Genomic DNA, 19,273 nt, shown 5'->3' with positions numbered 1-19,273 from the left:
AATAGCATTTTTTACAATTTTTGTCTGTCTGTCTGTTTGTTCCGGCTAATCTCTGGAAGGGCTGAACCCACTTTCACTGACAGATAGATGATGTAATAAGAAGTAACTTAGGCTACTTTTATTTTAGAATTATGTATAAAATAATAATAAAGTCACGCTGCAATGTCCAAATACTGTCCAGTACCGCGCGCAGCCTTCGGGCCGTCGCTCGGGTCATGTCGGGTTCCTCCCACTAACGACTTAATATAAAAAAGCTGCCTAATACAGAATCAATAAGTTATAGTAAAATCTGCAAACTAAACAATAACCTTCTTGTTAAATTCAAACGCGCACGAAGTCGCGGGCACAGCTAGTATTATTATAATTATAATAACTTGGAATGAATTGGTAAGATTTTATACGATTATAAATGACATTACAATTTTAGACTAACAGTTTAAAATGTGAGCAATAAGCTCTATCCGATATGTATAATATATAGTATCTGTACATCTTTATGCAGGGTTGTCTGAAAGACATAATTTATTGACTATTTCATCGTGCATGCTTTTATACATTAATTATAGTGTTATGTTTTTTATTTGTCCAATAAAGATAATTGTTGTATCATTAATATTCCTTTTGATAACACGTGTTAATCGAAGATTAGTTTGTCAAATATATCACGATTTGTTATATATATCTATTCAATTTCGTAAAATATTTTCGGAGGCACTATAAGGTCCCGAGTTCGATCCCTTCATCGACTAATAAAAGTCAGTTCGTTTTTTTTGTGACGGGTTCACCTGCGTTTACGTATTGCGTAGGTATATAACGTATAATATTGGTGCGCTACAAACAGTTCTGAAAGTTGGATGAGTTGAATATGGTCGTACATTAAACTTATGCATAAAAGAACATAAAAAAATATAATTTTCCTTTGTTATTAGTATATTATTCATATTTCTTCATCTGCTATGATCTTAATTATTAATGAATAACTTACTTACTTTATATATATACATAAAAATACAAAATAAAAATATTTTTCCAGTTTTGAATTTCAAATTGATTTCGAAATTCGACCTGTTGGACTCAGAGTAATAAAAATGCAGAAAATATCAACTTTAAGAAATATTTAAGCAAACATCGTCGGTTGACTATTAATTTAAAAAAAAACTCGAATGTTTGAGTTTCGGAAAAAACAACACGGATTTGAGAGACGCGGGCGAATTAAAATAAAAAAGTAATTTTTATGTTAAGTTGTAAAGATATTTTGATTTTCCGGACAAGTTTTAAGAGGGACCTCAACAATTTAAAAATCGAATGAATTTTAAATTTATGTGATTTTTTATGTTTCTTAAAACAAAGTATTTTATTGAGTTAGTGGTGAGTGGTGACAGTAATAAACTGTTTAAATGTTGGTAACGTTGCTGTTGTGGTTGTCTTGAGATATATTTAGAATCGGTGGTAGTTTTATTTATTTAATTTTAGAATCACCAACAAAATATACACTAAAATATTTCATTTATAATATCATAAAGTTAAAGCTAAGTGCTATCTCGCTTAAAGGTTGCCACGGTACGCGTAAACTTGAATATTCAATGAATTATTCAAAAGTACTTTTCAGAAACCTTTTAAATAAAAATATAATTATATTATTGTCGGCGCCTTTACTTTCCGCGAAAACATTTCACACAAATCACACAACGGCACAACAATTACTATGTTAAGGTTGCAATTATATTCCTTTCCAATGGATTCGAACAAAATAATCTTATTTATCACGATATTTTTTTAAGTATATATGTATGTTGTATTTAAAATAAAAAGTATCAGCTATGTTACAAATTATAAATGCAAATGGCATTACCGAGATCTTAATATAATGTCTGTAAAAAAAGCTAGTATGAAAAACATGGTTTTAATGATCTCATATGATACACATTTAAGTATTAGTAAATCGGTGACATCCCTACCAGTAACTTGAAACTTACCCTTCGAGCAGATTTTACCAAACCATACTGATACGTGATTTCGGTGACTATATTCGTTCAAGTGTGTCTAGGGAGAGTAGGCAAATGCGCAGATGATACTTTAGGACTCATTTGTGATCACACATAATCCGTCAGATTATTCGACTTGGCTGAAGCGAGTTCAGGCTCAAGACATTTCATACTTTTCGGGCCACGGGAGTACAATCACTTGTTCCTTCTAAAATACAGGCGTCTATAGATATCATTTCTAAGCTGTAAAGCTCATTAAAACTTTCTTGGTAAAATTTGCAATTTTCAAAAATATGCTGTTTATGTATATATGTTTATCTATAAAATCTTAGCAATCAAGTTTCAAGTTAGTCGAAAAAATTCCACTTGATTCCATTTACAACCGTGCATCGGGGCTAACGAATCAATAACCTCGACTGGTTTTCAGACTAATTTTAGTCTATCATTTAGACAAAAATTAGTTTGACCTTTGCAATTATATCTATATCTATTTTTAGTTTGTACTGTATGAACACTTGGCCGTTCGTCTGACTTGACTTTAAACTTAGTTATTGACACTTTTGAATCTTACTTTAATGTAAAACGTTCATATTAAGTTGATAATAATGATTTAATTATTAATATAAATTAAATATAAGAGTAATATCTACTATCTACTCTATATTGGGAAGCTACGCTGTAGATGAGCGCACACGGGATTCTTAAACAGGTGATATAATTTATTCCAAATATTTTTAAAAATGGATTTTATATTATTTCCTTATGGTATTTCGTGATTACTATAACTGCATAATCATTATGCAATAATTACATGATGATGATCTCTGAATCTGTCTTTATAGTATCTATCTTTGATTTTCTTACATATTTTAATAATGTAAAAATAATAATTATTCCGGTGACAGTTTATTACTTTTTTGTCTGTTATTTAATTAATTTTGATTATATCTGTGTTATGTTTTGTTCGCAGTTAGCGGTATCGCAAAACCAGGTACGCTGGTCGCTCTGATGGGGCCGAGGTAAGAATTACTTTTCCACTATAAATTGCAATAGTAATAATTATAATGATTTAATTTAATTTATTTTAATTAACATTTCAAATGTGTGAATTTTACTTATGGTGGAAGGTCCTTGTGCAAGCCCGTCTGGGTAGGTACCACCAGGGACGGCCTTAGGGGGTGGCGAACAGAGCAATCGCCCGGAGCCTCGCTCTTGCAGGGGCCTCGCGCAAAAATCCAAGCAAAATTGAAATAGATTTTTTATTTAAAACTTTTGTTTTGTTTTTGATCCCTAATTATTTATTAAGGTTATAAAATAACAGTAAATTAAAATGAAGTTAGTTAACAAATTAATTAATTCAGAACATAATTGATAATATCGCGCCTCGAAACACTTGCAGATAGGTTTTTTAATCGCATAGTTCCCGGCCCATGCTTTAATAAAATATTTTAGTCTAAGGAATACGCCAAATACATCCATTTAAAAAATTATAAATTATTTATTTGTTAGCTTTGTAATTATTTAAATGTAAAATATTTTAAAAGTACACAATTTTTATTTATTTGTATAACTTTACCATCACTCGTCAAACATAACAAATACCTAAACCAAACAACCAGACCTACTTTCGAATCACATACATACTTTTCACCGAGGACAGGGGGCCTCGCAAAGACCTACCGCCCGGAGTCTCGCAATGGGTAAGGCCGCCGCTGGGTACCACCCACTCATTACACAATCGCCAATCTACCCATTCCTTTCAAAGTCAATGCGAAACCAACTTTGGGGGCTACGATGTTATATCCCTTGTGCTGTATGATGATTGTATGTATGATATCCTCATCGTAAGTATCGGGCCTAGATAGTTTTTACTGTTCGCATACGATCAAAGGAAGTGTCACACAATTGATCTGTTTCAAACGACTTATCGTTTCTTTTAAATGAAATGACCATGACTGTTTATATGTACATAAACATAATAAACGCTTGAATAATAATATAAACGATAATATAAGCTTGAATAATAATAACGTTATTTATTTATTCAGTGATACTTAAACACCAATTTACGATAAAAAAATTTAAATGAACAATATACGAATCATAATGCAGTTTATTTATTTGTCACTTTATTGCATCATATATAAAAATAAAGAAAACCGATAGACCAAGAACACATTGAGAAATATTTTTGTTCTATCGTTATTATAAAATATAGTTTATTAAATTATAAATATTTACATTTTTACAGATAACTTTTTTTGCATTAGAAAAATGAAATGAGGTTAATGTATATTAATTGTTTAATATATTTCAGAACACATACGTATACTTAAAATGTTGTAATTATGTATTAATATTTTTTGTTTTTTTACAGTGGTGCTGGTAAAACCACATTGATGACTGCATTGGCTCACAGAAATCCAGGTATGCTCGAAAATATTTGACCGTTTTTGAATTTATATTCCAAAAAGTGTAAATCTGAGAAACAAAAAAATATTTATCAACAATTAACAATGATTGTAACGACATTTTTGTGTTAATAAAATAAACATTATTTTTTATGTTAAAGATGATTATGTGAAAAATTTTACACAAAATTGAATTTTTAATTAGGTCAATATCATTAAAAATCATAATCCCACATCGAATGGAATAATAAAAAACACGTTTAAAAATTTTTTTTCAAAATGTCGTATGTAAATTGATTTTTTTATTAAATTGGCACGTGCCAATAAATTATGTTCGAATATTAATATATTTGTTCCATAGTTACTGTAAGAGCAAGTTTACTATTTTTAAATTAAAATTTGGCAGGTAGGTTCCATATAGACATTCGCTACGGATTTTACGAAACTCCACCTCATGGGAGTTGAAAAGATTGGAAATTTGTGTTTTATAAAGCTTATATATTAGTATTATATATACTTGATTTATTTTTATAAATATTTAAAATTGTTTATGTTCCATAATAACTGAAACTAACCAAATTCGTTCTGATTTTTGTGAACGAGTAAGAGAAAACAGCCTAAAGAGAGAAACGATCAAATTAAAAATTAAATTTATTGTTCCGTTTACACCTTTTCCTTAACTTACAGTTTAAAAAGATATTACGACACTATTATTATTTAATAAATATATTGAGATTTTTTTTCTAATAGCTGCCAGCCATATGCTACCGAGAGACAGTAGAATTAATTTATATTTTATTATGATTTTTATTCGTTGTTTATTTTTTACTACGGATTTACAATGATGTTGATATAATACAGTCATATTTATGGCAGTAGTATAAATATTATCTTAATTGTGTTACTTTCAATTTTAGTTATACAAAACTGAAAAATAAATAAAAAAACTAAAACAGTGACATATAAAATTAAAAATAATAATAACATGAATAAAAATATCATAAGTTAGTTTTTTATACGAGAAAATCAAATATTCATTACCGATTTATTAAAATTTTCAAAATTTATCATACCGGCCAACCTTGACTTTTTTTTGATACCGGATAAGAAATGTATGTATTCATATTATATGCATTGGGTATAAAAGTGGAATATTATTATAATTTCTTAAAACATATTATACACCAATTTGTGTAGGAAATTTATATCAAAATTAGCTACTGTCGCCGTCTAAAGGAAAATAAACATCTTATGAATTAAATTTAAAAGAAATACCAATCAATATTTTAATTAAATATAATAACTATTTCAGTAATTTAATGATTTAAGTCTGTAATGTTTATATATATAAAAAAAATTTGCTAATCAATTAATCCAAACTTTTTGTTTGTAATAAGACTTTACCTTGAGCTTTTTATTGGCTGGCATTATGGCATTAAAAAAACGGTTCTATTGTTACCAGGAGGTATATTTACTAGGTGATGGACTAACTATTGGTACTATATTTTATAGTGCCAATGTCTATTGGCTGTGAGGTCTACTTACCATCAGGTGGCCCATTTACCAATCTGCTTATCTAATTAAAACAAAACTTATCTAACAATGTAAGCCCGAGTATTTTTTTAATGATTATGTCATCATCCTCATTGGAGCGAGGTGGAATGAGAGGAGAAATAGTTTGATATTTACATGCAGGGTATTATTTTACTTAACTTTACGTTAACCATACGCGCCTAAAAGAGTATTTCAAACACAATCATATATGATATGAAATTAAGACACCAAGTAAATAAGAACATTGGCTTGAAATTAAGGATTCTCTGTTTTATACAAAAGACGAACGGACATGAGTGACGTTATTTCATTAAACTTTATAATAATCCTATGGAGCTATGAAAATATGAAGTATGATTTTATATTGACATGGGTTTGATGGGTTTTTAAGAGGTTTTCAATCTCATAAACTTATACGAAATTATTTGTTGTTTATGTAGATGACATTACTCGTACCATATTATAATTAGTTTCTGGTAAAATTAGTAAATTATAGTAATGATTTATTACATTATAATTAAGAATATTCATTATTAATTGCTTTATATTTCTTATATTCAAATGGTTCTATTTTTATTTTCCTTGACGGTAATTTTTTTTAAAAGCCCACCAATACCACGTATTGTTTTTACACAGATAAAAAAATCACAATTTGGGTCATAAGTCAATCAAAAAAATTAACGTTCAATTCTATTACACGTAAATAATTATAAGTTTAAAAAATAAAGTGATTAGTACCTAATTAATATTACAAATTGTCATTATAATTTGGTTACACGTTCTAACGTAACACACATAAAATGCTATTTGAATAAAAATAATATTCCCGTAGCACTATTTCAACAACACTTACAGCTATTAATAGAAATAAAATTTTGTTCAATAAACTTTTTTTTTTAATAGATGACACGATAGTCGACGGTGACATAATAATGAACGGGCTCCCCGTCAGCGACTTCATGCACAAGGAGAGCGGATATATGCATCAAGACGAACTCTTCGTTGAAAACCTTACTGTAATGGAACACCTTACGATCATGGTAAGTCCAAAATCAAAATACATTCAATTCAAGTAGTCTGCCACGACGAAATTTTACAGGATTCAATTTTATATAAGCGTGAATTATAGAGCGTAATGTTTGGTCAGCTTCTGTCGAGAATAACCTGTAGACAACTCAGTCCTTAATATTTTTCGTCAATTAAATATAGGCATGTAATTTTAACGATAGAGGTATTCTGTAAGAAGGAAAATCGAAACTCAGAATGTCATATGCGATATTGACTATAGTAATAGGCTATTTGACTGGTTTTTAAAATCTATTTTATATTATTTAATAGAGGTTAAGGTTAGATATGTTTTTATAAATTCTAGCACATATTTACTGAAAAATATCAAATTTAAAATTCCATATTTAAATAGCGCGCGAAAACTCTACTTTGACAATATGGCGCTGCAATAGGGTCGGTGACGTCAATTGCCTGTATTGTAATCTGTAGCACATATAATCCACATACAGTATAGCAAACACAGCAAACGAGGTTAACACGCAAGTGACGTCACCATAAGCCCGACCAATCAGGAGCGTTTTGTGTCACGTGACAAACGTTTAGAAAATGCATTTTTATTTATGAATTTTTGTATAAATTAATTATTATTTTCAATTTTCATTAATAAATAACTATTTTTAAACTCGTAATATATACTGATTACAATAATTGACACTTTATTTTTCGTATTGTCAAATAGCCTATAGAATACATGTATGAATATGGCGTACCACGGTAAGTCGGTTACAACATTTTACGAATGAAATACGATTTTTTTTATGTATGTGTCATGTGGCAACGAATACTCAAAGCACTTTTCTCACTTAACATAATAGCGTCATCAGGGCCGGAATATCCATAAGGCAGTTGTAGGTCTAGAGGCCCTGTATCGACTAGCAGCTCTAGGCAGGTCAAAAATTGTTAAATAATAAAATGAATTCTTAATAAAATTATTATAGACAAATATTTCTTCCATTTGAACATGGGATTCTTTGAAATTAGCGTTGTGGTAGAAACCAAAATTTTGAAATTAGAAAAGTACATTGTCTAAGCACCCGTACATGACTAATCTGCCTCTTCATATTGCAGTATTAATTATTTTTATAATTATTTTAATGTGAATTAAAAAAAAAACTAAAGATAATCTTTCAAAAATGCATAAATAACGGTATTTTATATGTTAATTAGTTAATATTAATCAATTAAAATCTAAATACTAGATGTTTTTAATTCGTATGATGTATCTGGATTAGCGAGATATTGAAAGGTTAATTGCCTCAGAAAACGATCGTATATATCAAATCTTAGAGTTATCTTTTTACACTTTTTATTTCTTTAAATTTTTACAATTTGAAAACAAATAATATTAATAAAGATTGTAATCTAAATATGATAAAAAATTGCGTCAAAACTGGTACAGCTGTATTTTATACGAAACTATAAGTTATTAAAAACGATACTTGAAAACATTTTTTTGACACTAAATCTATACTAATGTTATAAATGCGAAATTAACTGTGTCTTTAGCCAAACCACTGAAATGAATTTGATGAAATTTGGTTTAAATCAAGCACCTATCACTTACTAACGGACAAATCATCGTCGCCTACCCCTTATACACAACTACAGCACATATACTTACATACTACAGCAATCTACATATGTATATATACGTAAAGTTGATATTAATTAATAACTATATATACAAATATTTTAATGTATTCATAATTGAATTGTTTTTTAATCGACTTTCGAAACGGTGTTATTTCGAACACTCTGACAGTCTAGTCAGTAAAAGAGATCGCCTCCTTAGCAATGAAACCACGTTCCTTAACTATATTATTCCACAGTTTTTTAATAGTTAAGTGTATGTGCCAAATATCATTTAGGTACATACGTCATATAATAAGTATTGACGTCGCTGTAGACGTCACTAGATATCGGATAATATAGCTATTTGCAAAAGCCATATTCATTGAACGTTTTAAGAGTATGTGTCTTTATTGTTGGCAAATATTACTGGCTGTTTATTTATTCGTTAAGAATATATATATATATAAATTGAAAACTAAATATTCATTACATAATATACATTTTAAAGAAATAACTTACGCAACTTATACTTGTACATAAAACGATCGATAATTGTAAACAAATATTATTTAATAGCAATGTAAGAACTCTCTTTTAATTGTCATCAGTATAAATATACTATAAAGTGTTACTGTTGCTCAATTTGTGATTGTTAGCAACGGTTATATTATTTTAACGAGAGCGTGGCATAAATAAAATTATCGGTCAAAGGCGTGAACCGCTCTGTAAGGCTTCACATCGTGTTAAGATTTTGCATTGTTTTATTGTCAGAAAGGCAAATCCGCAAATAGGATTGACATTACCCGATAGTATGTGATCGTCGCTACTAATAGATATATATATAAGTAGAATAAATCTGTGACAAGCAGGTTGATGGACGAAGGATTTTGGTGTACCATGTGAATTATATGTATCTACTCACTTATTCTGCGGATATGCTCGTAGTGGCACTAATGTTAGTGTGACGTCACATGTAGCTTATACCCAAAGGACGATAAAGGCAATTCTAACAGTACCAAACTTGTCAAATTATAATAAGCTTAGAAGATATGCCTGAACTAATGAACAGATACATGCATACATAGCATACATGCCGTAATCCTCCGTAGTCGGATAAAAAAGTATCAACGACGCAAAGAACGAGTCAGTCATGTTTTTAATTATTTTATCGCAAATAGACCGGGGTTTCTCATATCACGTAAAATAAAAAAAAGTTCGAAATTCGTAATTGAAATCAAAATTTTAAAAAACACGTTTTATACGGCAAAAAATTTAGCTGTCAATTATAATTAAATAACTCTTAATAGCTTAAAAAACATCTCATCATATTAAACTATGTAATCATATATTTATATTTTAATACATACCAAACTAGCCCAGACACAAAAAAGCCATCAAAATTTAAATTCCATGATGCGGATGCGTGCCAAATTTTAATAACAGCTTGCGATAACGATAATTAACTTTAATTTCGTTTCAATAATAAAATTATTTACATCCAAATATATGTACATTTTTAAAGATGAGTTTATCAAGAACATATTTTAATTAACATAGAATTGAAGGCACGTGTTTAGCAGGAAATTTATTAAACAATATATCTAATATTATAAGAGGATCTTGAAGATTTTTATTTATTAATTTACAGTTCCTCTCTCTCCCTCTGGTTATCATTTATTTCAATTCTTCTATCAACAATACCATCACAATAAAATGAGGAAATAATTCGTAGTGGTATATATTAAATGCAGTAATCAATAAAGAGGAGAGACTAATAATAAATTAATAGATAATATATTTGCATTCAGATTGTATGACAGAGATTCAGATGTACGTGAAGGAGGTCTTTTATTTTAATGCCATATATATTTTCGGGAGCAAGCTCCCGAGATGAGGAGCTGAATAGGAGCATAAACCTGAAAGTCATAAATATCTATATGCCACCTGATGGTAAGTGGTCACCACCGCTCATTCCTTACATCACCAATGCGCCTCCACCCTTGGGAGCTAAGATGTTATATCCCTTAACCTGTGTTTGCACTGGCCTACCAACTTTCAAACCGGAACACGATAATACTAAGTATTACCGTTTTGCGGTAGAATATATGATGAGTGGGTGATACCTACCCTACCACCAATAAAATATTAATAATTTAAAACGTTCCAGAAAGGAATATTATGAGCCAACGCAAACAGATGGCCACGCTCATTATATGAAGTATCGTATTTAAAATAATACTGACAATGAGTTATTTTCCATAATATAATATACCTTACAGCTTATCATAGATATCATCACGTCCATGAACTATGATTTATAACAAATAGCTGTATATAAAATCAAGTTTCCTTAAGAACATTGATGAGTTTTAATGTAATTCATTTATTTAAATACATATTTATTTTAATAGTATCCGTATATTATAATATATTGGAATTAATTATGTAACATTATTTAACCAAAAAGATCGCTATTGTTTTGGACGTGATATGTACGTCAAGTTGAAAAAAAATATAATTATGGTATAATATTTTATGGTACCAATTTTTATCAAAATTTATGAGTAAATGAGCTGAGTAGAGGTAGTTTGATGGCTACGCTCCTAATACTTGCACTGCAAGAAATATAAATTACTTGTTATGCTATATATACCTCGTCAGGTGTCTCAGATGGTATGCCTGTAAATATACCAGCTCTCTCACCATTAACAACAGAACTGTTGGTAGAATAATTGGTCTGAGAATGATACCTATTAAACGAGTTGTTAGCGTTACTGCGCCGTTGAAACAATATTTAGACTCCAAAATTCTAATTTTTCATTTAACTATGGTATCAATTTCACGTCATGATCGAATGTCCTAAAATCCTTCTTTAAATGCGTATTTTCTATCACATATTCTATTACGTATCCGTGTTCCTCTCTGGCTTCAGCAGTTTGGCTTTATTGTTGAAATAAGTCAAAAGATCAGGACAAGTACGCATACTTAACATTTAGTCTAATTAATTTTCATTGGATGCGATTTTTTGACAAATATTATCTATCATGGCGTATCTCCGTAGCCAAGATCATATTCCTATGTCATATTGATTTCCGTTACGTCTACATAAGATATTACATAAAATATTAATCGCTTAATACCGTATATATTAAAATACCTTTTTAAACCTTCCATTTAAATTTATTGTAATTCTAATATGGCTTAGTTCGACTTGATAAATGACATATCTATTTGTTAAAGTGTTCGTGTAAGAATTGTTAACTCACATGCGTAAAAATACTTTGCAAGGTAATACTAATACTCATAATTTATTTGAATCTAATATATTTTATAAACGAAATATACTATCTTATAACGAAGTTATTTGCGGTTTCATTGCGGTGTTAGGTTACGGCACTAAAAATCAATGACCTGGAAATAAAGCCGGGCTTATTCTTAATTATCGAAGCCCTCATTAATGCGGTATAAAATGTACCAAATTTAAACTTTTAATCCGTTTAGGATCCTCGATAAGGCATGTCTAAATAACTAAGCCTGTGTGTAATTCTATAAGTATTTTCTTTGAGGTTTAAAGGTAACAAAAGTTCTGATAAACTTCATCCTTGATAAACATTGAAGAAATTGTATATTTTTAAACTCATCTTTATAAGAAGTTGAAGTCTCATGTGTATTTCATCTTTTATTTAAGAAAACTCAAAATTTTATTTTTTATAAATGTTCGCAAACTTTCTAGGCCCGACTCCGCATGGACCGTAGAACAACACCTTTGGCCCGTCGAAGAAGAGTCAACCAGCTAATGCGGCAACTGTCGTTATATGGTGCGAAAAATACTAGGATCGGGGGTTTGGACGGATTGAAGACGCTGTCAGGAGGCGAGAGAAAACGACTCGCTTTTGCTACTGAAGTAAGCATTATACTATGAACTTTATTTTACGTTACATTTTACATTAGCAGCCTGTAAATTTCCCACTGCTGGGCTAAGGCCTCCTCTCCCTTTGAGGAGAAGGTTTCTAGCATATTCCACCACGCAGCTCCAATGCGGGTTGTTGGAATACACGTGTGGCAGAATTTCATTAAATTAGATACATGCAGGTTTCCTCACGATGTTTTCCTTCACCGCCTAGCACGAAATGAATTATAAACACAAATTAAGCACATTAAAATTCAGTGGTGCCTGCCTGGGTTTGAACCCTAAATCATCCGTTAAGAAACACGCGTTCTAACTGGGCCACTTTTTCTTACTTATAATTTTGAATAAGATACGAGAAAAACTTGGACTACTATGTGGTCATTAAAAACAAACGTTCGTTGAACTTTGCTATTTAGATTTTGTTGTCATCAATATGTGACATAAGTCCTTTGGTTAATACGTATGTATATTTATAATGTCATTATCCAAAGATGCTAGTTTAAGTATTAATTAATAATGATAACTACAATTATGTTGGCATAACTTTTAGAAAAAATATTCATACTCCAATACCGCAATGATTTAAGGTTCGCCTAGCGATGTGAAAAGTCGCAGGTTCGATCCCGAGTCCCGACCCTATTGGCTATTGTCGTCCCCACCCCTATCATATGCTTAATTGAAGGGTACATAGGAATATTAGTTTTTTATTATCTTTGAAAGGTAGCATTGCTATAACTCTTTAAAAAAATCTCATCCAATCCCAAACTCGGGTCTATATAATCCTAACATCATCCCGAGTGACAGTAACTTTAAAATAATTAATTAAGTTTTATTTTTTTTTATTTTAAAAATGTTTATTATTTGTTACTATTACTTGATGATACCAACCCTTAAAGATTTTAGAATTATTTCTTTTTGCGTAATAATAATTATATTTTATCGTTTTTGAGTGAGCAGTGTAAAGTATCTGCCGGGAGTACGTTTACTTATTTCGCATATATCATAACATAAACAAAATTTCTGCAACTTTAACTTGTATAAGATTTATTTAGATTTATTGAATAAATTACTTAGATTATGCCCCAGCGGGCAGCTGTCGAATGACCATTGTAATGAGTTGGTTTTAGAGTTTTTTTTGGTGTATCATTAGAGAAGATATTTAAAAACCAATTATTCATAATATTAATTTAAAATCCATTATAAGAGAATCAGAAATTGCAGATATTTTTAGTATTAATATCGTCGTTTAAAATAAGCATTAATTAAAGATTCGATTTGAAATAAATGAATATCTTCAGACCTACATATTCAGTATAAGGCACTCTTAACCGTCTTCAAAAGTTGAATTCGCCTTATTTAATAAATAAAAATAATAAATTATAAATCAATTTTGATTATTTTGTTTCTGCAAAGTTTAGAATATCTTTAATGCTTCTACGTCAATTGATAGTGACGTTTTCAGTTTTTATTTAAAACGTACATTCCAGAAGTAAAAGACACTTAAATATTATAGTGACGTGTTATTCTAACTGTTCATAAAGTAATTGGACCTAATTTATTTTTAATAATGTATATGCAGAGGATGACAAAATATAAAATATGGCACGTAATATTGCGTTGAATCTGACTTGTAAGATATATTATTAAGTTATCTATCATGATTCATACGTCCAACTTGCTAAAAAGTTTATTTATTAAATCAAGTCAAATGTTGGAATTATAAATTGTGCTTATTGCCACATAAAAAAGATACTAATCACACTTATTAGATCAAATGAAATTTGATGACTTTAATAGATTATTTTGTCATAGTTTAATGGAAAGTTTGTTGAATCGGTTTTCATTGTGGACCTAAAAAAATGAACTAACAGCCTGATTAAACAACAAACTTCCATAAAATCCTTATATTACGACAAAAATTACTAATATTCCTATTACCCCTCTAAAAATAGAAATTGTACTTTGAGGGCTCCACGATTCCCTGACCAAATCATATATCCTATATATATTTGCTATAACTAGCTTGATACATTAGAGAGATTTAAACATTATTAATGCAATTTTTATAAAAAATAGAAGTAGAAATATGTTCATATAAATTGTATCGATTACAATAACATTAAAGTCTGAATATATTTTATCTATTCATGAATAAAATCTACTTTTTGTCATATAAAATCCGGATTTAACTGGATATATATAAAATTAAGACCTAAAAAAGCTTGTAACAATTTTAAAATATTATATTTATTACACCGTTTATCAATTAAATTAAAATAATAACGAGAAATAAATGAGGAATGAACATAAATCGATCTGCATGACTAACATGATTGATTACGGTCACGGTGGCAATGCTCATACTATTGTAAAATAGTCTCTAAACTACTTGGTTAATATTTAAAAAAAATGTATTTAAAGTGAGTGTGGGCGACGTATTCCAAGAAGACGACTAGCTCGAAGTCCAGTGAAGATCTGTTGATGTTCAGTAATAAAATAAAATTTTGAAACGCCAAAATTTATTAAAGTAAAATGTAAAAAAAAGTAACGGGCAACTGTGAGCCCTTGGATGTTGTAAACTTAAATTAAAAAAAGACTACTCGGTGATACCATAGTACCCAAGTGTGCTCTGCTCTATAGGTAGACTTTATTATTACACTAATAAACTCTGATGTAACAGCAACCTGACACGAATGGAGTTCAGATTTTATTCAAATATCAAAGCTAAATACTCATAAATAATTCATAAATTATAATTCTAAATAATGTTCACCTCAAACAGTAGAAAGTAACTGCTAAAAAAACACCATTTGTCGTATCTCCACGATTTGAGAACATTCCGTTAGCCGCCACAGCTAGTATCGGAATACTTGGCGTCGATATTTCGAGCCTCGTTCAGTTCCGCGGTCAATTGGAAGGCAAAGCCAAATTGGCATCAAAAAAGCTCGGTGTGCTCAGCAAGGCAAGACAGTATTTCACGTCGGCCCATCGTCTAAGACTATACAAGGCGCAAATTCGGCCTCACTTGGAGTACTGCTCTCACCTCTGGGCGGGTGCTCCCCAGTACCAGCTCCTTCCATTTAACCGTATCCAAAGTAGAGCGGCTCGAATTATCGACGAACCCAAAAAAGTATAAACTTATAATTGCACGAGTATTTAAACATGGGGTAAATCAAATGAATATAATCGTTTTTTTTTTAATTGGCATTTTCTAATGCAAATATTCATTAGTCGACAAAAGACTAATCGGATTATGAATTAATAATTAATAGATTGAAATATTTTTTCTGACTGAAAAAAATAAAAACGGTAAAACAATAAACTCAAGGAATGTATAGATAAGCCATTTGAAACTGGAATTGATAAAACATCACTCGAAAATACAAAAAAACGCATCATTGCGCAATAATAAATTATAAGACCAGAGGTCAATGTCGATGCCATTAGTAAGTAGATTTAAATTTAATGCTTACAAACATTAAACAAAAACGATTATTAAGCATATAACACATACTAATATTATAAAGAAGTAAGTTATGGCTTACGCAAAAAAATTTTTAGTCAATATTTTTTTCTGATTGATAATAATCAACATGTTAATTTAATTTATAGTTTCAGTTTGGACATACCCTATAGTATGTTAAAATATTACACGTTTTAGTTACCTATAGCATAATATAATACAAAAAATGATTAAAATTATATTTATATATCGGCGGCAGCGATGGCTGAGCGATAGAATTGTCCTCTTCTGTGTTCGGTGGTACGGGGTCCATCACGATGAATTAGAATAACACATATAGCGACAGAAGTTTTATTACGGATTTACAACTTGGTTCTTAAATAGGTAGACCGACAGTTTCGCCTTAGAGATGTGGGCTGATCAGTTACTCCAACGCAAGTGTCGTTATCCAGTCCGCATAATCTCCAACACGACTCTGTCCACGTGACTTTAACATTCCATGACGTCACGGCGTTTACCCACTACTATAATAATCAAATAAGCTTCTTTTAATCAAAATGATTGGCTTTCCACGACATATATATGAATTACAACTTAGCAAATAGTTAAGTCTTTACTGTAAGCTATTGAAATTTAAAATAATTTCCAGACTTACTTAAAAAAGAATAAGAAATAAACCAAATCCTTTCACCAGAAGAGACAATAAATTAAATTATGTTAAATATGAAGCAAAATTAATTGCTTTTAACGAAATGTTCCCGTGAACGTAACAAGTGATCGAATAATAATCGAAGAACGTGGGTTCTTATCCGATCAATTATCAATCAGTACTTAGTTTTCACTGTGATTTTTTGTTTTTAAAATCATATGACATAATTTATCTCTTGAATATTGTGAATTAAACTCTTAAGCTGAAAAAGCACACATAGAAAATAAATATTTGTCAGTGATCGCTCGATCATTACTAAAGTTAAATTAATGTTATGTTAATGTTATAAGAGACTCTAACTACTTACTATACGTACTTAAGGTTTTTTCAAAAAAGTTGTCATCTCAAAATGGAATTGGAATGGCCCTGGAATCTAGCTTTTTATCAGAGTTCCTTGTTAGACGTCAATTTTAAAATGATGCTAGATAAATCGTCTTTAAATATTATGAAATATTCAAATGAAACCGGTTTCATAACAGACAATCATTACTCCAATCGAATCGTTTAATATTCCTCTACAACACTTCATGTAAATAAAATTTCAAGGTCTAGGTAAGAAGATATTCAATATGTAGTTTATATAAGTACATCTATTTTCTTCTATAATCTAATCTGTTTTATAATACCTTAAGAGCAGAGACGGCTCAGTTGTTAGAAAACGTCGCTCATCAGACATTCTACCGCCAAACAGCAAAACTTAGTATTGTTGTGTTCCGGTTTGAATGTTGAGTGAGCTAGTGTAATTACAGGCACAAGGGACATAATATCTTAGCTTCCAAGTTTGGGGGCGCATTGGTGTAATGTATGGAATCGTTATTATTTCTTACAGCGTCAATGTCTATGGGCGGTGGTGACCACTTACCATCAGGTGGACCATTTGCCCGTCCGCCTACTTATAACATAAATAAAAATAAATAAAAAAGAAACGTCAATATTTTCCAAGATAAATCTTGATATATGATTATTCTTGATTGATTTACTACATGTACAAATAAAATTTCAATTTATAATTGATCTCGTGGTCGGCGTTGAAGAAAAACAACAAGACGATATCTGTGGGTTCTATCGGTTCTAATTCGGTCACATATATATCTAAAGCTTTAGTCAAAGCACTAGGATAGTCACAGTCTGTCACTTGACTCTATATTGGACATTAATATAAATAGGCAAGGCAGGTGAGTTGTCTGTAATTGTCACACAGATTTGAATTTTTGAATCTTTTAAATTGTGGTTAACATTATTACACGGATGCTTTGTTTTTAATTTTTGCTTATATCTTGTGCTCAAATTATCTCACAATTTTGATACATATTCCACTGAATATAAAGATAAACTCTTCTGTTAAATCGGCAGGCTTATTATTGTCCTACAAAATATTTTGTCATGTTCTAGGGTAAATTCTTCAATCGTTATTTCAAAAATTTCTGTACAAGTAGAATCCTTACAAAATTATGATAACATCAATAACTAAATTAAGATTTTTTCAACCGGATAATATACATATAATATATATAAAAACGACGAATGATTTAATTTCATATGATATATTGTACAGGTTTTAAGATTATTACTATAATGTATTAAGACTTCTCAGAGAAGGCTTATCTAATCATAGTACATTTGTTTATATACATATTTATCTTATCGTGGTAACATTTTTCGGATGCTGGTTGCGGAATCGTTATTGTTTTTTATGAGTAAACATGAGCTTTATAAGATGCTCCCGTAGACTCATTCTTTTAATGAGGTTTCGTAACATGTCAAGATTTTTCATGCGTGATTATATATGGTCTCTTTCTGTCTAAGATAATCTTTGTCACTTGTTATAATTATTGTTATTTATAGAAAGCCTATAATTAAACCTGCAAACATACGAATTGATTGAAATTACTCAAATATTTCAGCTCCTTACTGATCCAGGACTGCTATTCTGCGATGAGCCTACCACAGGGCTGGATTCCTCATCAGCGCAAAAATTGATGACATTGCTGCGAGCGAGTGCTGTGCAGGGGAAGACTGTCATCTGTACTATCCATCAGCCCTCGTCGGAACTGATGGCGTTGTTTGACAAACTCTTGCTGCTGGCTGAGGGAAGAATAGCATTTGCTGGCGATGCTTCTGGAGCTCTCAGTTTCTTTGAGAGGTATATTCACTTGGCTTTTTCTTTCTTTATAAAAAGGTGGACGGACAAATGAGCCACCTGATGGTGAGACATTGGCACTGTAAGAAATATTACCCATCGCTATTGCGCCACTAAGCTTGGAAAATAAAATGTTATGTCCCTTGTGTCTACAGTTACACTGACTCACGCACCCTTCAAAGCAGAACACAACATATCCAAAAGACCAAAAGCTCAATCACCATGTAATTCTTAAAAATTTACAAAGATTCCTTAATACCGTAATCGACATTGTTGTAGCGTATCAATAGTTTAATAACTAGTATTATTTTATTTATTCCGAATATTGTATGTTGTGTTGAGAGAGCATTTAAGTCAATGTAGTCGGAAACAAAATTATCATTCAGGTGATTTAAAAGTAAAAACTGTACTAAAAATAATTATCATTGACCTTACAATAGATTAATTAGTAGTCAAAATAA

The 19,273-nt window shown here is 30.3% G+C and overlaps 1 protein-coding gene across 1 annotated transcript in view; it reads left to right on the top strand.

Annotated features, from left to right (window-relative positions):
- LOC113404789 (protein scarlet) overlaps nt 1-19,273 on the top strand; it is a 34,312-nt gene that overhangs the window by 8,198 nt on the left and 6,841 nt on the right. Inside the window, exons 3-7 of the mRNA XM_026645814.2 lie at nt 2,956-3,004; nt 4,363-4,412; nt 6,854-6,990; nt 12,324-12,494; nt 18,577-18,815. Coding sequence (XP_026501599.1) covers nt 2,956-3,004; nt 4,363-4,412; nt 6,854-6,990; nt 12,324-12,494; nt 18,577-18,815 — 646 coding nt within the window. The remainder of the gene's footprint in view (nt 1-2,955; nt 3,005-4,362; nt 4,413-6,853; nt 6,991-12,323; nt 12,495-18,576; nt 18,816-19,273) is intronic.

Source organism: Vanessa tameamea, chromosome 8 (assembly GCF_037043105.1).
Source record: "Vanessa tameamea isolate UH-Manoa-2023 chromosome 8, ilVanTame1 primary haplotype, whole genome shotgun sequence".
Classification (NCBI taxonomy): domain Eukaryota; kingdom Metazoa; phylum Arthropoda; class Insecta; order Lepidoptera; family Nymphalidae; genus Vanessa; species Vanessa tameamea.
Note: the sequence above shows the minus strand (reverse complement) of the source record. Positions and strands in the feature narration are given on the sequence as shown.